This window comes from Pecten maximus, chromosome 14 (genome assembly GCF_902652985.1).
Source record: "Pecten maximus chromosome 14, xPecMax1.1, whole genome shotgun sequence".
Lineage (NCBI taxonomy): Eukaryota > Metazoa > Mollusca > Bivalvia > Pectinida > Pectinidae > Pecten > Pecten maximus.
The window spans coordinates 3261350-3288866 of NC_047028.1; the positions used below are offsets into that span (position 1 = coordinate 3261350).

The 27517-nt window shown below is 34.8% G+C and overlaps 1 protein-coding gene and 1 non-coding gene across 2 annotated transcripts; both read right to left on the reverse strand.

Moving 5' to 3' along the window:
• Positions 1-764: 764 nt before the first annotated feature.
• LOC117342895 (semaphorin-5A-like) lies at positions 765-27089 on the reverse strand. The gene is made up of 5 exons (XM_033905185.1): positions 26779-27089; positions 6013-6207; positions 5242-5412; positions 4273-4434; positions 765-2490 (listed from the first exon to the last, which is right to left on the reverse strand). The coding sequence occupies exons 1-5, from the start codon at positions 26822-26824 to the stop codon at positions 2396-2398; spliced, it is 669 nt and encodes a 222-aa protein (XP_033761076.1). The 5' UTR covers positions 26825-27089; the 3' UTR covers positions 765-2395.
• LOC117343034 lies at positions 11041-11204 on the reverse strand. Its single transcript, XR_004535950.1, has one exon. It is a non-coding gene; the product is annotated as a U1 spliceosomal RNA (small nuclear RNA).
• Positions 27090-27517: the final 428 nt, after the last annotated feature.

The window sequence follows — 27517 nt, forward strand, 5'->3', positions numbered from 1 at the left end:
ATGCTAGTGTTCATTCTTATCTGATGATATTCTTACCTTATGCCTTCTGTGGTAGCTAAACGATTTCCTTTTTCATGATTTTATATATACTGTTGTTAACCATATGTACATTTGTTTGTAGCGATGATAGCTCTCATGAGCTATTGCTATTTGTATCACATATGCGACGTTAAATACAGATAATGGCATTGTATTGTATTGTATTGTATTGTTTCGTGTTGTATTGTATTGTATTGTTTCGTGTTGTATTGTTTGTTTCGTGTTGTATTGTATTGTATCGTGTTGTATTGTATTGTATTGTATTGTATCGTGTTGTATTGTATTGTATCGTGTTGTATTGTGCTGTGTTGTATTTTACTGGCTATTACAGGCATGCGTCCACTTTTAACAATGGGTTTCCTTATACTAGTATAGTTCATTTGATTTTTTTCTGTCAGGTGGCGGCTGATGATAATTACATTTGTTTTTTTATTATAAAATAATGCCTAGTGATCGAGGTGGAAAACGCAGACGATATTAAAAAAGTAAATATTTCCTTCGCAAAAACATCAAAATTGTTAGGAATGGTTTTATGGAATTTATGCTAAATGTCATACTAACGTAAAATCTCGTCTTATCCATTAATGTTTTACGCATAAGTTCTATAAAACATAAGATACACACTGTTACATTGTATTAGTTCACGAACTCGCAATGATACCCATATACAGGTGTATTAGGTTTCTCTGGTTGACTTAATTGAAATGAACAAAAACAAACAAAAATGCTGTTGTGATTTTTATTAAACTGTTTAAATCAATTTCATATCGACCAGCTTTACCACTAGGAAGGAGAATATAAATCAAAGATTGTATGCGCCAAGTCGAAACACAATCTACGGGTATAAAAGTTGAGATTAAAACATGAACCAATTTAAACATATGATTCACATTTTAGACTAGTATACTGGGCAGATATATCCACAATTCAACGGTACGATATCTTCTTCTCTCATCCTAGGAATGAGACAAACTTGTGTGCTCTTTGAACGTAGTCATGTATAACGTCACGTCAACAATATCATGACGTCACGTCGATAATTCAATCACGTCACGTCAACATTTTCCCGCTTTGATGTAACGTCACCATTAGATAATAATGTGATACGCAAAGTAAGAGAAAAATACTCATTCACACTTTATAGTCAATACATCGCATTTAAATACATATACATTACTCTTAATTTCCACTGACCAATAATTAACAGCGACTTAACAGTCGGAACGGCGAGAGTCTAGCCGCTCTTAATGCTGGTAATAGACTCACTATCACGTACAGTGGTCGGAATGTTACGTGACACATCAAGGACAAGGCCATCGCATCACCGATCCTATCAAGGTAGTCTGGTATGTACCACACAAACGAGTAGTGGAATCGACATTGACCATCATAAACATCGAACACCGCTAACACAGTATATATCAACACACAACGTTAACAGCTACTGTCGCATACACTTAATTAAAAAGTCTTTCTCGCCAAAGCCTGTTCCTACATATTCGTACTTAATTGAATATTACTACCATGAACTATATATCGTCTCTAGTTGTACCATAACTATTTTGTAAATAATCGTCATACGTACATTATCACAATCACAATAAAAGTAAACGTATGTAAATAAACAATGACGGGAAAACATTTGCAGCATGTTGTTTTTCATTTTTAATGATTTCCAGCCTTTAGATAAACAAATATATATATTTGTATCAATCATCGAGTGGATCTCCAGTATGGATGAATTTATTAAACACATTTGACATCACCGACTCCCCCAGACTAAATATTTTTAATCTCAAGCTTCAGGAGTTGGGATATCTACCCACACACAGATATTTGTAGATTGTATTCACACGATGATTGTACACTTTGTGTTTTTTTTTTTTTACAGAGGATAAATATAACATTCAGCAATAAACAATTGTTTCATGATTTACAGCTCGGTTCCCACCTTTTAGTCCTGAGTATCTAAATGTGTATGTGCTTTATGCTGAAAGTCAATACTCGATAGGACCTTTCGTCACGTGATTAAGTCCAATAAACTAATACCCACTCCAATCAGAATGTACAGTTTGTATAGGACAATAAGAACATTATCAATATTTTGATATCGTATTTAAAAAAACACCACAATCGATACATGCAGATCGTCAGAGTGTATATGTCACATGGACCACAATATGACCGTTAGAATCTGGCTTCGTTGGTTTTGGCTCGGAAAGAGTCCTGCAATCACAGCCATTAAACTGATCAGTATTGTGCATTGTTCGGTACGGCTCTGTGTGATTTTACTTGCCGTAGTGGCATCCCAATCTGCATATCAAATAAAAAAATAAGACATTTATGCTACGTCCTGTCATGTGGTGTCAGACGTGGCTAAGAAAATCACAGCAAGTGACAGCATCAGATGATAGACGTTGGCCTTCGACACGTCGCCTGATGATCTGACCCCTGGAATGAAATAAACAGTATTTCATTGAAATCTCTATTGTGACGTAGTATAAACAATGGATAAACATGGGATTAAAGAGGAGGTCAATAGTTACTTAGCTATAATTTACTATATCTAAGGATATTTGGCAAATGAAACAATATAACTGAAGGTCGGGTGGCACAGTTGTGACACACTTGTCTTTCACCTAGGCGATCGGGATACGACTCCTTTTTAGTGTCTAAAATAGTTAAACAACCTGGTTGGCCATCTGGGCTTATTTTTTTGACTGCACTCCCGGCCGAGAGTTTGACAGCTCTGTCTGTCCTAATGTCAGAAGAATGTGATAGTGACGCCGGGTGAGATTTCAAGAAAGTTTCAAAGTCCATTGGCCGTGAGGTTTAAAAAAAACAAGACGGCAACGTCGAGATCGAAAGAATTTGACAGCACTCTTAGCCGCAAGGTCTGGAGACTTTTAAGCCCTGATGTTCTTATAGGATCGCGATCGATTCTGCCGTCGAAGGTAACTCGTAAAGTGGCTATGATTTGTTGCAAAAATACCACAGGATAATGGGACAAATTACATTTGTATATACGTTTATTCAGCCAAACATGGGATTATAACTGTTTTATATATTGGAGACAAATATTCTGCTGCACAATGTGAAGTTTACGTAATTCATAGTGAGAACGTTAGAGATGTTGCGATCGTTAAAACACTAATATCACAAGCAAACCTCTATCACAAACCGTCCTAATACTATCAATGTATCAGAAACTATCAATTTTAATTTTATCTGGAACGTCTTCTGTTGTATTAATTTTTAAACGTGAGGACATCTAAAGGATGAGATACACTAGCATCTTAATGTAACCTTATTTTTTTGTAACTTTTTATTTTTTTGTTTTTTTCCTTTCCATTTTTTTCAACAATGCAGTTACAAGACATGTACAATATCATTTCAAATGCTCACAATCTCAATCATTCTTATTTTTAGACTGATACACCAATGTCTGTACTCTCGGTCATTTTCTTACCATTGATCATACTAGTAGTTTATTGGCGATAAAACCAAGGTCTTTGTGATCTGTATTTCTAGTTGTTATTATTACTTATACATTATGTATTATTTAGTTTTCATTTTCCTTTCATCTATATTTGATACAGTAACTTCTTTTTTTAGCATGTACATCTATAGATAAATGGTTCCCTCAACTTTGCCTTTTTAAACGTTTAATATACATGTAGACCTAGCACTGTTCCTACATTGTCTGAAGATGGAAAGCGATGAGACAGAGAAAGAAAAGAAAGAGGTGTCTGGATTTGGAGGGAGGAGGATGCCACAGCATTGTCAAAAAACAAATCAAACGTAATCCCATAAAATATCACACAATTAGTTAATTTACTAATTAGAGATCGTCAGGGTTGGCTAATTTAATTTCCATATGATACAATGCAGTGAATGCTGTAGAAATACTACACATTTACCAATGGCTGTGTATTTCTGGGTATAGTAGCTTTCTCTGATCTGAACAATTAACGCATTTAGGGAAAGGTCAGTTTCTAAACATCTTGATGAATAAATATATTGTTTCATGATTAAGAGTATCATAATATTTACCTTCTTACTTATCTGATTTGGGTTAGAAAAGCCAAAAATGAAAGTTCCTTTATTGAATACAAATGGAATAAGTAGATTATCGAGAAAAGAATCAAAATTAATCTAAATTTATAGCAAATCAATGTAAAGTTTGAACATTTGATAACGTAAAACAACTTTGACATATAGTGTATGACTGACCATTCCATCTAACAACATAACTGAAGCACTTCCGTTCGTCTGATCCGTCATGGCACTGTAGGACACCGTCACAACGCTGACTCCCAGGCACGCAGTGATGGTGACTGTCGCAGATAAACGATGTGTGATCACATGATGCCATGGTAAAATTGGCGGGAATGACTGTGAAAATGGCAGACGACAATACATTCTTTAAATTGTATAAGTCAGGTAATTGCATAAAGAGTGTCCAATATCCATTAGTCTACATATATCTAAGTTTAAAAGATACTAAGTACCAGAACATACATACTTGAAATAACTTTTATGTGTTGGGTTATCAAATAAACATAGTAAAGTCAGATGTGAAACATTCTTTAACAGTTTCTAAAGCAGTCCGAGATAATGCTTTTTCACAGTTCAGCATATTATGTTCAGACACACCAAACGTTTTAAAAACAAAGATCGCTTTTGGCGAGTGCAAATGTAGGTGTGCTTTATAAATTAAATAGCGAGTTATGTGAAAATTATATTAATATATATTAAAATACTATCTTACACGTAAATCATTTACATGGTCCTTGAAATATCTTCTATATCTTCACGATATAATGGGTGAATAATTTATAACTAATACTTAAATATTCATATAAACAATTTTGATTACGATACTTACAAAATGTATTTTTACCCTTGCCAAATATATACAATTATTCTATAATGGCATCACCTTGACCCCAGACTACAGGTAGAACACGGTCTAGCGTGGTATATATCATATTCCGTTCAATATCAAATCGAATTTAACAATGACCTCAGCATGGTGGTCCAATGAACATCACATGCATAATACTTTCAGAAGATTCTTTTTTACTTGTTATTATTCATGTTGTTATCGGTACCACTAAATTTGTTTTCGAGTATAACAGCAATAGTATGAGTAATTTGTGTACAAATAGAATAAAGCAAACTAATAATATTTCTATCTACCTGGACATTTTTGCATTCCGCACTCCTTTCCCTCCCACTTTGCACCGTAACACGTATTCCCGCCAAATTTTGGTTCCGGTTCATTGCACTGCCGCTCCCGTCTTTGCACACCACCGTTACACATGACTGGACACTCTGTCCACTCCTCCCATATGCTCCAACGACCATGCACTATTTACAGGTAATACAGAAATGATGAAGAGATAAATGGATTTATTGGCTTCACCACACGTATTTACTTACATACTATGAAATGTTTGTGCTTACAGATATACAATATAGAACACTCTCAGATACCAGAACGTTACCATAGAATTAAAATTCTTCTTGGATACCAAACCATTACAATGGAATTCAAATTTATTCTTGGATACCAGACTGTTACCACGGAGCTCAAATTTCTTTACCCATTACCAACAACTGTCAAAGGGGAATATCAGTATTGTAGTATTGTATAACAGACATGATTACCTACATGATATAAGATGGATGTCAGGTATATTCACTCATAATTAACTGTATTTTATCGTTGGGGATAGAACTTTGTCATATCTAAAATGTGTATCGCCATTTCTTCGACTAAATTCAGACATTTTCGTCTGAAGCGAAGGGCTCCATAACTGACAATGTTATTTGTGCTATATGTTGTAAGAAATGGCGATGATCGGTATTTAACATATACTGTACATGTATTGATGTAGTATATACTCTCCAGTTAGGAATGGTATCTTAAAACACTAAAAATAATGTCAATTTCCATGCCAATCTTACCCGGGCACTCGACGGCCGACCAACATTCTATGATATCATAGAAAGGAAACTTGTCTTTTCTGTCCGGCTGTCGCCAAATCTTGTGTCGACTTGATGTACCATAACCGCAGGTCACCGAACATTTTGACCATGCAGACCACTCCCCCCAGCTCCCCAACAATCTCTGACCTTTAGCCTCTCCCGCAGACAGCGACACTGAAATGCAAAGGGTAAGAAATGCATGTATATGCGCAGAATTATGGTCAAATCCTGAATGATCTCGCACTGGAGATCCGCAAACAGATATGCTAGGATACAAAAAGTCATAGTTAAACCAGACTCAATATTGACATATTTGAAAACAACAGTCATACTAGGATTCCAACGTGTTTTATTTTCATCCTATCAAATACGATGAAAACGCCCCAAATTCTACAGGAGGGCCCATCTCTAAAGATATATTATACCGCCAAACTAGGAACAATACTTACATCATTCGAAACTAATACAGCCTAGGAACATTTCGGAGAGTTTATATTTGATATTATTTTTTTTTTTATTTTTTTTTATTTTTTTTGTCATTTATCCTTTTTTGTTTTGTTTTTTTTGGGGGGGGGGGGGGAGGGGGGGTCCATATTTTTTGTTTGGTCGCTATCATTACGGAGATGACCTGGAATGACAAAACATCTGTTTATTGTAATTGCATATTGTATCCATTGTTCTCCGTCTAATTTATGTATTGTTCTAGTCATATTTTCACATATGTCTCTTGTTACTCTGTATTGTAGGTAGACACAGTTAACTTCTGATCATGTAAATAATCATACATAGAGATGATGAATGATATGTACATATTAAACTATAGAGCTGGTTTTTGTATATAGCCCAATTACTCCTTATAGTAAACCAATACATTAATTATATTTATACCGCCAGTTACCCTAGGTTTCAGAGAATGTCATCGTCATTTGCAGCCATTGTGTGCTTCCACAGCTAACACCACTGCATAAGATTTGACTTGAATTGCATTTAAAATGAAATTGGAAACAACTGGTGAAAAAAATGCTATCCATCATATAAATACTGTGCAGCGGTTACTCACAAGTCGCTATTACGTCATTATTTGTGTCCGGAGTAGCGATAAAGTGGTGCTACATTTGATTGTAATGAATATGCAAAAGATTGCATGAGACATGTCAAGTACGCGTATCACGTCATCGATAATTCAATCAAGACTAGAACGATTTCCAGAATGGATGTTTTCTACGATATCTGATGCACGTCTCAGTATGCTTTTCTGTCGCTTTCAATACTGGTTCAGCAGGCATATTTTTAATCAAATTTCACAAATTGGTATAACAAAGACGTGGGATATTTTCATCTGGACTGTCCTGTTATACAGCTGCCTTGATTGATTAAACAATGTGACTATCAATGCAGTAACTAGAGGATATATTACAATCATACATGGGAGGAATGTGTCGATGCTAACTGCATTGCTATGTAGACAATATCCCAAACAAAATACAGCGTGTTATCGGTATATAACGCATTTTCTGATCAGATAATGTCATGAGCTGGTTTTGGAATTTTAGAATATGAGGAATAAAAACAATGTATTATATATGTGATATACATAACATGTATGTGTATATATCTACCACTCTATGATATTGTCACACTTTAACCTTACCAACAGTAGTTGAGCATTACCATCTCATAAACGGACAACTGGCGCATTAACAATGTGACAAGTGAAGAGTTTGATAAACTAGACGGACAGTTTATACTTTCGTATTTCATGATATTGATTAACGTTAGATATTTGTATTACGTTGATTATTATTGTTTGGTAGATCTGTTAACAGGCTCACGGCGGGAATGGCGAGGAAGTTTAAATTCTGTTAAATAGAGTGATATTTTTATCGCAAGTGGTAAATATAAGTATTGCACTACTGCTTTCAGTTGACAGTTATGCGTAGACAATCTCACCTGGACAAATTAAACATGAACGGCGCTTCATTAGATTTGCTTTTGTCCAGTTGGCACAATCAGCCAATAACTGAAAAGCAGGTCAATGAGTAAATAACTTCACACCGGCTGAAACACCGCTGTTGGAGCATTATTTCGATTTAGATAAGGTGACATCGGCAACAAGTTTGTGTACCTTTGTGTACCTTATGTGCTTGATTTAAGTAAATACATTTCTTTGCTAAAGAGAGCCTTCCACGTATCGCCGGTTTTTCCCGCAACAGAACGCTATTTATGAGAAAACCTAAATAATGATATTGCTGAGAACGTCAATCGTTAACCGACATGTCCGCTTCATTGGTTACACATGACCGAATGTATCGTAAGGTTGTGACACGGGCAGGAGGAGTTCGTTTGTGGGAAGGAAGCAGAAGTAAATCGTACCATTGTATTACGAATACTGCGAATTACATCCAGATCTTCAGAGACCTTTGCTACAGGTGACTGGTTTATTGCCTTGGTCAGCTCCTTTGAATCCTGCTAAACTACTCACTGTTGATATATTCCAATTAGCGGTGACAATATTTAAAACTAGAAACAAATTAAGCAACGGGCTATATGGTAACACCTAAACCAATGTTTTATTAAGTGTACACAACATCTTTTATGATGTTTGATTTGTATGCTTTTGACATCTAAATGTGTAACAACTGTTTTTACTTAAAATATAAAGAATATATGTCCTTCTTTATTAACAAAAAACCTATAGCATCATAGACATCTTCCAAGTTCATCAACTAATTATGACTTTAATACTTAGTAAGATCATAAAGGAAGACTAGGAATTCAGCAGTTACTAACGGACAACATCAACAAGGTAACAGCCAAGACGCAGGCGTGAATCAACTAACGGCATCTCTCTATCCCATGTTGGTATTGTCATGTATTTAGGGGCCATTTAACTGTTTATTCTTTATATAATTTGTTATGCATTGTATTAGCCTTGGCTCGTGGACAGAGTTAAAGAGGTATTTGGGCAGCTAAGTAGCCATAGATAATTGTTGTGGTTCGGAAGCTGTAGATTAGAGTGACCGTGTGAAATCTTGTGTGGAGAAGTCTAGTCTGTGACATCACTTCTTAGGGAGGCCGAATGAGCTGACCTGTAGGTCAATCTAAAGTTATCCTTATCAGCAGCCTCGTTTTAGGTACCAGGATTCTGACAAAGGGGAGCACTTTTAGACTAGGGATTTCGGAGAGAGCGGTCAGTTGTTAGTTAGTCAGTAGCCAGCGGTCAGTAGTGAGCAGTTCGTAGGACTAGTGAGTTAGAGATCAGACAGTAAAGAGGTCTGGAGGTTAGGGTTTTACAGTAGAGAATAGAAGTGAGCAGATTCGAGGAGATCTGAGAGTTGAGAATATATTCCAGAGATTGGATAGTTATAGTAGTCTTAGAGTAGTTTGTGGTAGATAGTGTGAATAATAGTGTGTAGTTTTAGTAGTTGGAGTTAACAACTGAGTAGATATACAGGTAGTAATAGAGAACGATTGGAGACTAGTGTGGAGTGCCTTGATATTGACTGATGAATTTATTATATGATTTATGATGTAAATAAAGTGTAAATATAATCTTACATAACTTTTTGTTCAATTAATTTTGAACTGGTGGCAGCGGTAAAAACAAACGGCGAGATACAGAAACGTAATACTGGTACCAGTGGAGGAATTGTTAGAGTTTACAAAATGTAACACTGGTGGCCGCGGTGGGATTTAGAGTTGACAAAACTTGTAACAGTATTTTCATAAGAACATCTCTTATATACTTACTACATGTAGTACCATTTTGTTCACTGGTTAAACCTGCAACTATAATGTTCCGTGTTCTATCATCATTGGCTTTCATGTTATATTTGGTTTGCAATAAATTCTCTTTATATGGAATTGGGCCACTACAAATGTACAACAAACCGTTATATGTTTAGGCACATCTGTAACCATCCTCTGGAGTAATTGTACGCTACCAGCCTACAACATTGTTGATTATTTTGTCCTGAAGGCTTGACGAATTAGATTTTAATTTCTCTGTTATCCTCACAAAACAGCACACTTTTCTGAGACATGCAACTTTTCACTACCAGGGGAAGTCTGTTCTCTTCTTTATCCGATTAACTGGTGTAATTTGACGCATGACAGAATACAGGGGGTTAAACTTGTCCTGACTTCGTGTTTGTTCAGTAAGTTCTGGGGAGTAATGTTGTTTGTAGAATTGGTTCAACTGGGAAAAGCCTTACTATATGTATGCCTGTTTTCATTCTAACATACTTTCAATAAATGTATCATTGAATTAAGGTTTTTACCGACATTCTATCGAGGCGGTAATGACTTTTAAAAAGTCAAAGAGTGTTTCACATTTGCTGTAGATTATGCAAGAGTTAAATTTCATTTTCTAAACGGCATTATGTGTTCCAAGGTGAGTATAACTGATTAGGTTAACGTTTTATGGTATCTACATTTTTTTTTTTTTTTTTTTTATTTAATAATGTGTCATTTTATTCGCAAATTGATGTTCAAATAAGCATACCAACAATACAATAGTTCTGGATACTCAGGTTTGTGATACAAGATGATACACACATGCAATCTATACAAAACCCACATTTCACTATCATTGTCAGTGAAAATATGTATAAGTGCTTGGCAACAATTATATACTGGTAATATTCCACTGAAATGTATGAATCGAAATATCTTAACATGATACAGTACAATGACCCTTGATGATAGCTGAAAAATCAAATGGTTGAAGTGTCCTATCACCCATAAGATCACTCAACATTGTACCCTGGAAACACATAGGATATAACTGCGTCGGTTTAAAATCCCACTGTGAAAGTTATAACATGTATGAGATTTATAATTTTATCACTCATATGGAATAGTTAAATGCATCAATATTTGCTATATGTTGAATTAATGAATAAATATTGAGTAATATTTAAAACCTTGTCTGTCAAGTAACGATAGAGATCTACACCATACCGACTTCCCTGAGAGGGATTTATACTTATATTAATTGTTTATGGTCAGGGGTTAGCGCGAACGCAGACCCCCACACTAAAAAATAGCGTACCCGAGTAATCCGCATTTGGGATTATCGCAGGGTTCAGCCCGACCGGAGTGCAATGGAAGGGCCTCGACCTGGGGGAACCGCCTAGCTGATCACGGTATCCCCTGTACCAGGTAAGTATGAGTTAATATAGTACGAATATAGTATATGACCTGATTGTAATATCACGTAGTCTGGGTGCACAAAAATTAGCATACAGTGTTTATAAAATTTAGTTTATTGCAATTATTTTCATAAATCTTAATAAATATTTACCAAATTACATCAAGTATTACATATAAGACAATCATAAATTAACAACATATGCATATCTTCATCACATTAGTAAAAATTTGAAGTTACAATAATATTGGATAACTAAACAAGGGAAGTAAATCTCTCCAATATGCCTGCCTTCATATTAAAGGGAGACAACTCGATTTCAGGTATGTTGGCTATCTGAAAAACAAAATTACTTGATTGAAAAATGGGAAAATAAAATTTAAAATGTTCACTGTGAAACATGAAATTTAAAAATCAGATTATGAATATTGAAGATCTTGTATACTAAAATAAATATCATATATTATGACTATTGGAGAAATACATTTACGGTATGGTAAAGGATTATAATACATGCAGTAGTACGCTTAATCACGTGGTATACGGTGAATTGAGCAGGTCTCCTTTAGAAGTTTAAATAAAAACAAGAATGGTTATGTTTTGACATAAACTTATATCGTGTAAACGGAATTATCTACTGCTCATATTAATGTATAAGTTCAATCAGTATTAAGACTTTAGTTTTAAGTGGTTATTATGTGTCTAAGACATATTAAAAATATATACTGGGTTTATTAATATATGGACACTCTTGTCATATTGTACAATTGATATAAAATATGTAAAAACCATCATTAAGCTATGATTACAAGATCAATTTATTCAAAAATGGTTTCATGGTATTGAGAATCCTTCGCGATGACAAGTCTACTATATAAATCTCAGTTTAATTTTGAACCATACCTATTAAAACCTAATCATAACGAGATAATGTTTTATATGTAATTTAGAACTTCTAATTTAAAGCTTCCTATGAGAACAGGTAGATGGATTAACGTTCCTCGCGAGGGAGGGCTATGTCCTGTATGTGAACTGTGTTGGTGATAAATATCAGAATGTATTTGAGTGTAATAACTATATATATATTCTGTTCTAGCATTACGACAAATATATATATACTAAGCTATTTCTATGCTATTCCATAGAGCGACATTTTGCTTGAATTTTAAATCTGAAATATGTGCCACCTCAATATAGGTATCATTTTGATCCTAGATCGTTTTACTTATGGTAGAACTCTTGTGAAATTTTTGTTGGTATCTACATTAAGGTATATCAGATATTCACATTTATATTCGCTTTACAGTAAACCTTGTACGTTCTGTTTCGGGCTATAGAATAACTAAGTTTAAGGTTATGACTTACATCTATTCAACCTAGATTTGCATGGAGGGTATGGTCGACAAAGTAGAAGACGCTTACTCCTTCGGTGCACCTGGTCTTTTTGTCCTTGTATTTTGTCAAAGGTCTCCCAACAAATCTATATATATATATATATATATATGTGTGTGTCAAGTAGTAATAACGACAGTACAGACAAGTAAATTGTCAAATTTTCGAGGCAATCTGCCCCTTTATCAAGACACAGGTAAATTACATACGATCCGAATGATGGGTATTGTTATCATGTTGGTATTATTTGCTGTTTCATGAAACGAAATAAGTATGAAAACAAACATGAAAATATTTGAATAAACAATGCAAATTACACTTGACCTTAGAGCGGACGAGAATGTATAAAAAAAAACGTAATGACCGTATTATTGTCGTGAAAACCATCATCTTGAGCGAGAAAATGTCAAACAATCCAATAAAATGTGCTTGTGTGAAGGCCAAGGCGGCCGGTATTGTTTCAGTATCGTCTAAAATCAAGCAGGTATTGTCACCATACCGAAACGACAAAATCAAGCAGGTATTGTCACCATACCGAAACGACAAAATCAAGCAGGTTTTGTCACCATGCCGACATATCGCGATGAAGACTATCCGTACCCCTATGTAGAGTGTAGTCGACCAGCTATAGCAGAATTTATTTCGGGCTCTGATACAGCATAATTTATGCAAGCCGTGTTGTTTTTTTGTTTTTTTTTGTTTTTTTAACATATACAACTGGAAACAAACATGTTTTCTATGGTGGACGCATTAATTAGTTTACAGCTTAACATGTCAGCCTAGTATGACGTAATAAACACACGATATCATTTATAGTAATTCCCAGCATGGCATTACAGGACTTTAAGACCAGGGATGAAAGTTTGACCTCATTCCTGAACAATACATTTACACTAGTTGTTTTCTATGGACTTTATTTCAAGGTCTCGGTTCCAGGAGAAAGTCAGTTTCCGTCTCGGGAAAGGAACAACGCGCTATAGGCTTTCCCACCATAACAACATTCCAGAGGTTTTTTTTTAAATATACTTTATCCATTTTTTTCATACGCCATGTATATTAGAGAAAAATAGCAGAATTCGTACTACCCCGAATCGGAATACAGGTTAAAACTAAAAATTTCTTGTTTTAGGTTAATATATCATTCCGAAATCAAAGCCATACTGATATTTATCAGGATAAAGAATTGTTTCGCTATTGTTTTATAATAAAACATCTTTGTAAATGCATAAGCGTTTTGTTTTTTTTTTGTTTTTTTTTTTACATAAGTCGGGATTCTATGATAATTTTGGAAATGACCATTTGCTATGAAATTATAAGACAGCATGACGAAGTTGTGCAGATTCAGAACTACAATAAAAATGATATGCTTTAACTGGAACAATTAAACTCATTCCTGACCGGTTCAACTGACTATCATCGGGACCTTGACGCTGGGTGATGTATTACAATAACACTTTTCTCTTGTTTGATAGTATAACAATCATACTGTCAAAGTCACTTACAGCAAATTACCAGTGTATACCCAACATCGCCACTTCGGCTTTTCTAGCCGAAGTGTGATAAATTACTCCCAAACAGGCTGTGACAGATAAATAACAGCACTTCACAGTAAGCTACGGAACTAGTAAACAGTCATTTATGTTTTAGACAGACGAGTCTCGACATTTCACCAGAAGCTCGGAATGACTGTCAAGATGAACGATTTTCTGCAGAAGATGCAAACTTCAGACAATTAAAGTTTTATTACTGGGGATCGGGTTTGACAAGTACTGACAAATTTATACTTTCTAGGAGTGCAGTATGCAACATAAGCATATTTTGTAATACTCTATATATTTTGCCGCCTCCACAATACATAAAATGTATTTAAGAGCTAAAGTATTCATCAAATTATAAATTGCTGTACAATGTAGGCATTGCAACAATGTTAATTTCCCACAGGATTCGGGACTAAATATTTGTTTACCCTTGGAAGCCACTCACCGATATATTTCTTTGTTCTATCAACATTGGTCCCCTTGGCTATACATTTAACCAAAATTAATCAATGATGCCCAATCAACAGACAACATTAATTATTTATTACGTTTGAACGATAAACTCAGTAACAAAATTCTAAATAATTATACCGCTGATAATATTTATTTTCAAGTATTTTGGTGAACAAATGAATTTTGAATGTCTTCCATATTCAGTCCATTCAAAAATATTTAGCATATAGATAGCTTTATCACTTATCCTGCCTAGAGATTAATCTTTACCGTTCGTGCAACGTGTTGAATTTTTGGCTTTATGTGTGTCACTTAAATGACTTTTGGAATGAGATTGGACATCACAGACTTTCCTATTACATTCCAAACAGTAATACACATGTCCCTTTCCTAATATATAACAACCCGTAGCAGACATACAAGCAATGCCGACATGTGTCGGCAACGTCCTTAAATGCCCATTGCTGTTTATCATAATTAGGACGCTAATACGATATATTATGACCGATAGTGACTAAACAAATCTTGCAACAATATACCCCATATACATATAAATGTCTAATTGTATAAACGATGTTGACATTTCATTATTTGATCCATCGCCTTAGTGGATTATATAATTCATATCGTTAATATACTATATAAAGGGCTGAACCCAGCAAACAATTAGACAGACGCACACGGACACTCTGGAGATAGACGAGATACCATGATATACAGGGAGTCCTTCCCTAGTCTAATTCCAGTCTATATAGCCGGAATTAACAACACTATTATGCCTTCCCATATACATTGTACATTTTTTACATGTACATAAAATACCGAGGCTATTTTTTATGGCCAGTCTTCCAACGCAAAAAGCACACTGTGTATGAAACGTTTCAGTCAAAACTAGACTATTTTGCCCGAGTGCGCAAAGCACCAATTATTCTTTCATCACAAACGGTGGTGTCCTTGGTCCTCGCGTATTTATTAACATAATTTCACAGGGAAATGTCTTGCTTGAAAATCGCACTGATGAAAGAGAAATGTTGACTTCCCAGCTACCTTCCAGATCAAAGGAAAGCATCAATGATCTTTTCGAGATATTGCATATATTGATAACTTATTATATAACATTTCATTCCAAGAAAAAAAATAAGACATGATTATGGCCCACGTAGCTAGTATTCTATACTATTTAGGATACTAAACGTATTTGGAAACCAGTAATCCTTTGCATCTAATAGTCAAAAGGTTTAAGACAAACCTCAAGTAATATAGATTTCGCTACCAACCGTCAGATTCCAGGTATTGGGTATAGTCGATTGGACATTTAGAACTACGATGTAGACCAACCCTGACATGGCCAAGCAGATTCTAGGAGAGGACGCCATATTGGATTCCAGATGAAGTGGTTTAACGTGTAAACCAATATCAATATATCCTGTAGCGTTCTTGTCAGAATGTTGATTCAATAGTTGTAAGAATATTCAATATTTGTGGTTCTGGGGGAAAATGACGGTCCCTATGTATTAATTAAAGTATAAACATTATATTTAAGTTCAATTTACAATAATTAATTTTTCTTTGTTTTCATGGTAAATACTCAAATGTGATTGGTCGAAAAATTCTTTTCATTCTTCTATGAAAGAAATTCCGAGAATGGCGCGAAAAATGTGACGTCACAATACGACAATTGACGTTGCGAATTGATTTGAGAAAAAGAATCCCATTTAAAACCAGTAAAATTGTACATAAAACATGTTTTAAATTAGAAAATCATTTTCAAAAATTAATTATAAGCGTTGATGTCAATTTTTATTTTAGTTTCATCGGGGTATGAAACAAATTTTGTTTGCAAACTTCTGTAAGAACATTTTACTAAGGTTGACATTTTTGTGCTAAATTCGAATATTTCGGCGCTAGTCCTTTACAGCGGATACAGGAGAACACCAGAAAGTAGAGTTTGATTTTAATTAAAGGTTGAATAATACTGACCAACTGTGAATAACTAACTAGAAATATAACAAATCATGTGTATGTTTACAATTACATATGTAATGAAGGAAATGACAATGTAAACAATAACAGAGAAACACTCCGTTGTACCCCCGGTGCACGTTACACATCACTCGAAATGTGTAAAACGCGGACAAGTTGTAAACAAATAAACATGAAACAAGTACAAGAGTAAGACCTGGTGTTCCCGAATGCTGAACGTCTTCTGCTTCATCGACCAAATTTATGAAAGTCTGGGTCAAATGACAAACAGTTTGATAACGGAGGAACCGCCAGGTACATCAACGAGATTCGAACAAGAATAGTTCATTAGTTTGCTTGTCTTAACCTTCCTCTCGTCTAATTATTCTCACTATGACGCGATGTCAGAGCTTTTCATCTGATCATCCGAGCGTCTAAGGCGATGTCAGACTTTTTTTCTTGTAACCAATGAGTTTTACCTAATTACCCCTGGCCAGTGCTCAAAAGACCTAACGATGAGAGACAGCACAAGTCCCCATAGGGTCTATACTAAAGTCAAGAGCCTTATTTACTCTGGAGGATAAATAATTGGTATAATCGTATAAAACCATCTTTGTCATGGTCTGTCCTCACTTATATTTACTTTTCTGTGAAATATTCGTTACTTTTTAATTTTGATTTTACTTCACAATAGCATTTGGACGACAGTCCGTCATTTCGCCGTAACCTAGAGCACGTTAATTGGCAGATAAATATGGAATATGATTAGTTATCTCTGATTACCTTGATATTATCTGGTCTAGTTTAAGCTTCATCTTTATGATATCTGACCATGATCAGGAATACGCTCATGAAACCAGACTCAATGCAAACGTAATGCAGATTGATCTGGGACCGAAACTATCGCTAAAAACTTACTTGTTTCCATTCTATTTCCACTAGCATGAAATGAAAAAGATACAAATATTTCTACTTATTGACATAATATCATCTTTAAGAATCAAATGAATATGTCGTGGTGATTTATATATATCAATTCTCGAAGGTGGCAATAGGTCAATGTAGCATTGTGTAAATACAGACCTGAGATCAACTATGTATACATGCAATCGATTCTATACCTTTGTTGGTATATACAGAAACCACAAATGCCAAGCTATCGATCCTGGTCGTCTCAAAAAATCTTATCGGCGCAAGATGCACATCCGCAACTGATAGAACGACACCTATCATTATATGAGGGGTTCCTAACGCTTTCAGAACAAAGGCCCTAGAGAATCTAGGGGAAATGCTTCGAGATTTGCTATCAAGACAAACCACAACAGGATCTGCTTAGACTGACTAGACTGACGGCCTGCTATCATACTTAAAATGTCAAAGGAGATGTATCTACCGTTCCTTAACTGCCGGCTTACAAACATGCTATTTTTTGTTTTTGTTTTAATATTGGAACATTCCGGGCAATATCTATGTACTTTTATGTCACAACTTGTAACTCCACTTTCAATCTATTACGATATTTAGTGCTATTGTACTCTCTTTTCAAACATGCACAACATACTCTGAAGGAAGTAGATTTATATAACGGTCTGGACCCAGTTGTTCAAAAGGTGATTAGCTTAATCACTTGATTAGTGAAAATTTCATTTCTCATTTGTTGAAAAACCTGTGAGTATATCGTCTTTAAATTAAACCAGTTGAAAGAGAATTAAGAATTCCAGAATTTCATCAAGTTTTGTCAAGTTAGTTCTACGAGAAATTATTATATCAGGATTTGAAAAATGTTGTTAAAATGTGATTAGCCTAATCACCTTTTGAACAACTGGGCCCTGCAGTTGTTGTCTTTGATCTTATTATTGAAACAAAATTGTTACACATGGACAGAAACCCCAGTTATAACAAAGGAAATCATGGGAATAGGTAACCAACTAGTGGGGAATGATTTCGACTTACACCACGGGGTTATGAGAGGTTGATGGAGACAATGACGCAGTAGTGTTGTAAACGTCATTATGTTATTGGGAGTTATTCTATTTGGTATGGTATACCACTTCTGACGTGTTCAATACTTGTTAGTATATATCTGGTTGTTACCAATCTGCACATTAAATCTAGATTGACATGACGCATATTGTCGATGAAACAAAATCTTTAACCTTCATCATCTTATTTCGCTACCTTCTAACTCTTATATTTGTTTCGAATTTGCTTTTTTTTGTGTAAATCCAACGATTTTAATCACATGTAAAACGTATCATTTCAAGGAAGAAACAATTTAATCCAGAATTGCTTAAATTCTTATGTGTGAAGCAGTGCTTCACAAGTGTTTTCCATTTTCGTTCTGTTATTTCATTCGGAGTACTTATTGGGATCGGACAAATATTTCAAATGTGACGCCTTTCTGCTTTTAACAAAGAAAAGTACATCAGCCGTCCGATCACCTGTTGTTACCCCTGTATACATTACGATCAACACTGATGACGTCAAGAATAAATGGCAGAGACCTGAACGAGGCTTCCGCTAAATCAATGCAAGACTAGTTCTTCGTTTGTATACAACATGCAGCGATTCCCTGACTTTTCCTAAAACATTCTGTCCATACATAATTCAAGATGACTTCGTCGGATAAACTTTAAAAGTGCATTGTTTTGCTCGTGGTTTGCATGGTAAGAGCTTTATACATATACCATGTACACTAATCTATATACATACATTCAAAGTTAGTTTGGTTAGAGGCAAAAGGTCAATATGTGCATATTTCTTGGTTTGCAAAGTAGAATTTACAGTTTCAGTAAAGGCAAGTTGTCCCTCCAATTTTCTACTGTATAGAATTGCAGGCTTTTTTCCTTTTTTCATACAGCAATGCTAATTAATATTTGAAAAAATAGATAATATATCTTTAAATGAAAACAAAATCCCAAAAGTTTTTTCCGCAAGATCTTTCTGGCTTCTTCAGTCGTCCGTCTGAAGAAAATAGATGATAGTAACTTACTACATATGTAGAAAAAAGACTAATATTGTACTCGTGTAGTGTACTGTCAGTGACACTATACAGTCAGTTTGTGTTCTGTGTAAAGTTACAGTTTTGTTGCATGCTAAATCACGTATCATAAACAAGATTTAGAAACGATACAAAAATAAATTTCAGTGAAATATTACGTTCTATTAGACAGGAATCGTGTTAAAATATAGCGTGTGTTACCGACAACATTATGTTCTTGTTAAATGGAAAAATCTGAGTTTAATACGTCAAACGAAATGTGTTTATCTCCCACCATTTCCAATGCATTTCATCAGTTACATGGTAAGTGCCCGTGTCATTTCCAATTTTATCAGTTTTGGGGGTAAGTGTTCGTGTCATTTCCAACTTTATCAGTTTTTTGGTAAGTATCCGTGTCATTTCCAACTTTATCAGTTGTTGGGTAAGTACCCTTGTCATTTCCAACTTTATCAGTTTTTGAGTAAGTGTCCGTGTCATTTCAACTTTATCTCGTCAGCTTCTTATTCTGTTTTGCTTTCTACAGTTGCCGGGGGTATTCCTCTAGGTAGCATGTCAGTAAACAAACTGACGCATGCATTCAAGATTAACTCTTGTATCAATATCATACATGTCGTCGTGCCATACATCTTCTGGAAAATTACATCATGCTTTAACATGTATCTTTTATAATCGGGCATAACATATCTCATAGCATCATCAAAGACTAGATTTCATTTATGCTCTAGTAAACTAATCTAGCATTTTCATTGACTTAAACGTTTATGGTATCGGCCAATAGCGTCAAAACTGGCGTCGCTGTGACATGCTTTTTATCCACCAATGTAGTAGACTAAAAGGAGATTTTTACAGGGATTGTGTAGCATCAATTATAATGATTAACTTGAATATATTTTGTTATTCTATGGTGCCATACCACAAACAAAAACAGAGTGTACTGTCAAATAAACGCGCACCAAGCATGGTACTCACATGGTTTGAAAAGCGGTTTCGTGAAAAGAACAGCCCACTTACACCGGAGGCACTAGGTTGGGCGCTGATGATGGTGTCAGTGACGATAACAGTAAACAGAATAGTTCGAAAGGGAAATCATACAAGAAATGTTTTTTATTCATTTTCTCTAATTGTTTAAGTACATGCGTCTATTTTATCATAACTGTATACTATAATGTAATACTGTATCAGCTACACCATGTAGTAACGAGGAACTCCTCGTGAAACGGCTAGGCATTTGAGTTTCGGGAAGTCGCATGTCCCGATCATCCGACTCTACTAGAGATCTTTCGATATTATCCCACTCTCCCGAACTCAATTCTGTGAAAACCTTAATATGTCCATTATAATGTTCTGGTTCAGCCCGGCTGACGTAGACAATTCCGAAGTCATCGACCGCAGCTGGATTCCTGATGTCAATGTACATTACAGACGTCTGCTTGGAAAAGGTCGTTTTTATTATTAGATTTACTTTTATTTTTATTACTGCCAGAATTGTTCATTACTTTTTCCTTACATATGTGTACTCTATAACATCACCAATGATGTATCTTATGATTCATTTTTGAAGCGCTGGTGAGTTTTTGTGTCAAGTAGTTCTGTTAATATTTGTCTCTGGTATTCTTGCGCAAGCCTAATCACCACGCATTAACATTGATGACATACATTTGGTTTGTTAGCTCCATCTAGAGACAATGCAACGTAATTATGAATATATAAGTATATTCTGTTATGGTTCCACGATATAAAAAAATATGTTCAAGTTAATCCCTGGTGTATCGAAAATTCGGTACTTCAGGTAAAATTTGGAAAAAAGAAACTTCAATACTATTAACATCATTTATATGAGTAACATGTAGAATGTCGAATTGTAGAGACCAGCGAACTTGCATTTATATGCAGAGAAGATTTAAAGAATTTAAAATATCCTGAAATTGTTTTCCTGTCACCCGTTCCTTCTATAAACTTACCTATCAAAAAGCAATATTGTCATATTTACAGCAAAGCGATATATCATTATAAACTATATTAGCATACGGCAACATATTTCGATTTTCAATCATTGAATTTCTGCTCGACAAAATCTTTGTTGAGTTTGGTAACAAGATCGTCCAAGAGGTAATTAGCATATCCATGGGATCAAACTGTGTCCTATTGATTATTGACGAGCTTATCGGAACTGGTAACGGAGACATGGCACATTGATGATATACTATTTATAAAAACAAAACCTTCATTGACTATCGGATAGTCGAAGTCAAGACCACTACAGTGTCTCCTCAGTATCAGCAGCTTAGCTCGATATTTACCTAAAACCGTAACCAACTGGGACAGCTAAAAATAAGTTGTATGATAACCTTGATGAATTCAATTCTCTAATTGTTATTTTTAGATAGCAGAATCCCTCACCTCCTACCTACGGTGTATACATGTCAGAGTTAATTCTGGATTAATTAGCGTGCTCTCATTATCATACTTTCCTTGACAGATGTCAACTGCTGACGGCGAAATTAACAACTTAAAGTGTCTTCGAGAGATGCAGGTTGATGACAATCATGGGAATGTTTTATGGTCAATTTCATAATATCATGCGGAACTATTATATTTTTATGCGATATGAAGTCATATGTGGTGATTGCGTTATCACCACCCTAACTATCATTTGAGATTGTGACCTAAGCTGGGTTAGGCTTTTTATTTGTTTAAGGATATCGTTGATGAAGCAGAAGACGCTTACTCCACCGAAGCTTCTGGTCTTATCGCTCTTGTACTTATCCTTTTCAATAGTCTCTATGCAGATCTATATTTGTGGATATATGTTTTGCCCCTTTTAATCTTTTAAAATATATAAATTGAGTTTACGTTATGGTTTCGTCATAATGTCGATATTCGTGGTTGTTATTGTATCATTACGCACTACAGGAGGCATCATTGTATCATTACAAAATATGTAGGGGACAACATAGTACAATTACAAAGCGAATGTGACACAACATATTCTATCATTACTGTTGCTATTGGCCTTAATTCTTTGTCAATTGGGATAGTTTGTAATATAATTCAATACTTAATCAAAGTACAATCCTGATATGTACACATACATGTATCTTTTCAATGGATACAATAAATTCCCGTGTCAAAATAAATCAACACGTGTTCACATCTAACCGCAATATGTGAGCCGTGTTCCGTTAAATCGAACAAATATTTCAATCAAACCCCCCGATGTGTGATATTGTATGTAATCAAAATAAAATCAGAGTATAGGATTACACCGTTAAGTCTCTTCTTTACATCGTTATGTAACCTACAGGTATGTATACCTAGGGGTTTGTACCTCTGGTAACAGTCAACGGATTGTTAGCTTCACGTTACGACATTACGAACCTAAACGTAACCTGAATTGAAGTCAAGCCTTAGTTTGTGGTCAAACAAATATCGGATTGTGGTCAAACAAATATCGGATTGCGGTCAAACAAATATCGGACAAGCAACAACTGATGCAACAAAGTTTGTTTGTGATGTAAACTCCCTGGGTCACCGTCTCCGACGGAATGCCCATCCGTTTAACCTTTAAGGTGTATCGTGACACTTGCACCCCACATATTACGCCAACATATCTATTTACTATATTTATGCTAACTAGTTGATATCAATAAATGACTGGTGTTGATCAGTAATTGACAAAAAAATCTTTTTATGAAAATTTGAGAAAAGTTGGCTTGCCGACGAACGTTTGGTCTGAATGGCAATGCACGTGCACATATAACCGGGTCGTCTGTGTGGAGACACACCTGGAAAAAGTCTACATGGGTCAGCTACACGCTTACTTATGTCTGGTTAACTTACACACCCTTTTTGTGTGTAATGTAAAACTAAACAATTCAGAGAGCTTATCTAAAATGGGTTTTTTTATGTGAAACAGTTTCAATAATTTTATTGTATTTGTGTTTATCTATGTCGTGGCAAGTCTTTATTTTATTTTATTTTTTTTTTTTTGTATAAAAGCAACGTGAAAAAGCTCAAATTAGACAGTTTTTATGGTTTTACATGAAAATAAATCATGAAAATTATCAATACAATATTATTTTGATCATTTGAACAAAACACGTATACGACATAGATGAGCACTTATACAATGATATCATTGTAAATGTGTCACACAAAAAACAATATTTTAGATAAGCTCTGTGAATTCTATAGTTTCTGATTAAATACCAATTATAAACTTGGTTATTTAATTAATTCAAATTATGGCATATTGAAATATTGATCATAAATAGATCACATCAAAACATTATTGGAGGGGTTCATCATCGATTTGGTTATTTCTCAAATATTTATCGGCACAAGTGTACTGAAGGACCTTAAGGAAGGACACAGTGCCATATCTGACCAAGTATAAATGTCAGTAACATGTTTAGCCCTATGAAATTCCCTCCATTACTGTGAATAAATAGTTTCACCCAGGATTACACCGGCCTGCGTTGCGTATTTGTAAAATTCTTACCTATATACTTATCCGGTTTCAAATCAACTATAGGTATATCAGGACAAGATATGTTGGTTCATTAAATAGGAAGCAAAAACCGCAACCTTAGCAGCGCACGAGGATTTGTAAAGTCTATCATTGAAGGTTTTCGAAATTGTCTTGATTTTCTATCTCTTCTCATATCCTTCTTACTTTGTTGTGATATGGTGTACATCCTTTCCTACACCACTTTACATTATTCTATTTTTTTCTTGGCAATTTGTGCTTCATACATGATGTATCTCAAAAATATAAGGAAAATATGTGATATTTCAATTTGTAATTAGATAGAGCAGGCGTCTACAGAGAGGGAGAGTTGACTTAATGATGTTTGTTACTTAACTGTGATATTTATCTCATTTTCAAAGAGTTTCAGACTAAGTAAAACTCTCAAATAGCTTTACCCACTGCTGCCACATATTAGGGTACTAAATCATCAGTACCACAGGGTCAGTCATTGTCTTGTTTATGTGTAAAAAAAGGTTTACACAAATATCCTAAAAAGATAGTTGTAATACGAATTACAAGTTAACTCCGACACCAATCTTATCATCACCTATTTCCCAATGTAGCAGTTAGATGCTCCGTGTTTTTGTTTTCTTATATATATGATATATGTATAGATCTTCACTGGTTCCTTTTTATAAATCAAGCTATGTAAATAAGACCTTAATCAAGGGACGATACATAAACTATCATTATTAGTATAACGATTTTTCGGTTTCCAGAAAGTTCTGTTGATGTTTAATTCGTGCAAAGTTTTAAATTGTTACAAAAATTATTATTCAAAAGCAATTATTTTCCTCGTCGATTTATTCAATCCATCAAATCAAGGGTAAGGAATATCGACTTCTAGTGTTACTGGCGCTGTACGAAATGTATCTGTTTCGAAATAAAAGCATGTCTGAGCTGAAATAAGACACAATAAGATTAGTATTATCGTGCATGTGTCGGTACAAACTAGGAACCCCGAAACTTTAAATTTCGACGTGAGAAAATTTCGAAATGCACAGAAAAAAAATACTGCAATTGTTCACTTGTAGATACGGTTATTAAACCTTGAAGCATTCGAGTGAAATTAATTACTTGAAGGAGCTTTAATGTTGTTTACGACAATTCGTGTTACCATGGTAATAATGTGGGTAACGTGGCGATCGTCGAAATGAGATAATTACGTTACCTTTCTATGATGTTTTGTAGTCTGTTGAAATGTACATTCTACAGTTGTTTATATACGATATTAATTTAGTTATCGCTCACACTAGTAAACCGAAGATAGGATCCATGTTTAATCCAATGTCAGCGGAACATTCACAGAAGGACGCTACAATATTCACATTGTAATTGGTATGTCTGGGTTTTATTGCATAACAACAAATCATCGACAGACTAAAATAATTGAGTTTCACACACGACCTTTGTTCGACATTGATCAGCACATGCAGTTGATATTGGATCTATAACGAGGTTTTGCTGGGACAAGATCAGTTCACATCCCGGTAATATAGCTAACTTAAACAAAATTGCTCAATTAAATAAGTGTACGGTTTGCTGAATGCAGTGAACTAACCATGATATCCTCTTTCGCAGAAAAGGCGATTCACGAAATATGCAACTCCTCTTATAATAACGACTGTCATTTGTGTGTACTGAATGTTCTGCTGACTGGGTATCAGAGGAGGACTTGTATCGTACTCCATGGCTGTTTTAGTTCGGTGTAATTTATATTCATATGTTGCTTACATAGGAGACATTAATAAAACTAATTAACTCCAAATAAAAGGAGGAACTAGATGGGCCAAACCTTTTTATCTTTGTCTTTCACATAAAGAATGAGAAAGTGTACTGATGACATTTGTTTGACTTCTACTAAACAAACTTGTCAATTCCGTCTTTCGTCTTATTTTTTGGGAATTGTGTTTTCAATTTTGTTTTCTTTTTATGATAAAGAAATCGTAATTTTATCTCGGAACGGTTCCAACATTCCTCTAATCTGATCAGTTTAAACGGACATTTTATTCACGCTAAAACCAAACGACCAATTAACAGAGTTTAATCATACGCTTTTCTCATTTTACGTCCAAATTATTCTCAGTAATGAGTATTTTAATTATTCATGTTCTGAAAAGCGGACAACACGGACAGGAAAGGGCTGTTACCATACAATGTAACCTCACAATGTAAACGATTCCCAGTGTTATCTATCGATGCCTAATGCATCTCATTAGATAAAAAATACATACAAAAATGTAGATAAAACTATATTCTCGGTGTCTTTTCAACATCCCAGTATACCGTTGTTTTAATTCATTTAAATAGTGACAAGGTTTAGAACAATTAGTTAATGTCTTGTTAAATCTAAATTATTTGGAATCCTTTGACTTTTCGGTCGCATCCTACGTACCAACATTTTAGGCCCAAGGCATCACTGGCGAATCCTAGAAGGACGACACAGAAATATTATGTAGTATAATTGATTATGGCTGTCCCCATCTAACTCTTAATTAGTTTTGTAAGGTGCTGATAACGTGTTTTTGTACAATCCTATAGGGCACCCGACGAGATCGTAACATCAAACATCAAACCGACTCATGATGTCAATTTAAAAAAAAAAGAAAATCTGTTGTTGATTAATCTAATTTCATATTTCTATGATTTCAAACATTTTTTCATGTAGGTTATAGACAACATCAATCTTAGAAATGTCAATAAAGTAAAAGCTCACCTTGATAAAGGAAACAAATTAATTCCAGTATGATAACAGTATTCATCCTTTGAAGAACATGTCCATAACATCCCTTAGTCTGGTAAAACTATATATCCTTTTAATTCCTTAGTTTGCTGTTTAATTATCCTCTGTATCCACATGTTCACTTACACTATCCTTTTCCTGAAGGTATTCTGGAACGACATATCGTTACCACAGTGTGATCGGTCATACTAAGTCGATTCACTACATAGTCTCGCCTCTGTCCCCTTTAAAGGTATTTTCCGTCTTATCCTGAGTGCGTTCGATATGATCGCTTCAAGTAGCGAACCTCTCCGAGCCAGATGTCTCGAGTTAAATACACAGTACAAAAGGATCTTTAACCTAGTCAATCAATCAATAGAATCAGGGGATATCGAATGTCTGGCTATTGTTCCAAAATGAAAATACATCGGCCCGTTCGAACCTTCCATGTGATATTTTGAAACATTACATGATACTAACGTATACAATGATCATCCGATATCGTTCTAGTGTTATGTGTTGTAGAAGAACATACAGCCAAACATGAATCTTAATTATAATGGTTTGAATATTGATCATGTAATTAATACCGGATATTGATTTACGTGATTGCTAGTGGACAGATAGGATAGGTGGTTATATGATACTATATAGACAACAACCGGTGGATTACTTACAACATACTTCACCCAAACTAACAATGCAAATACTAGTTAGGTTGCTTATCAGTGGT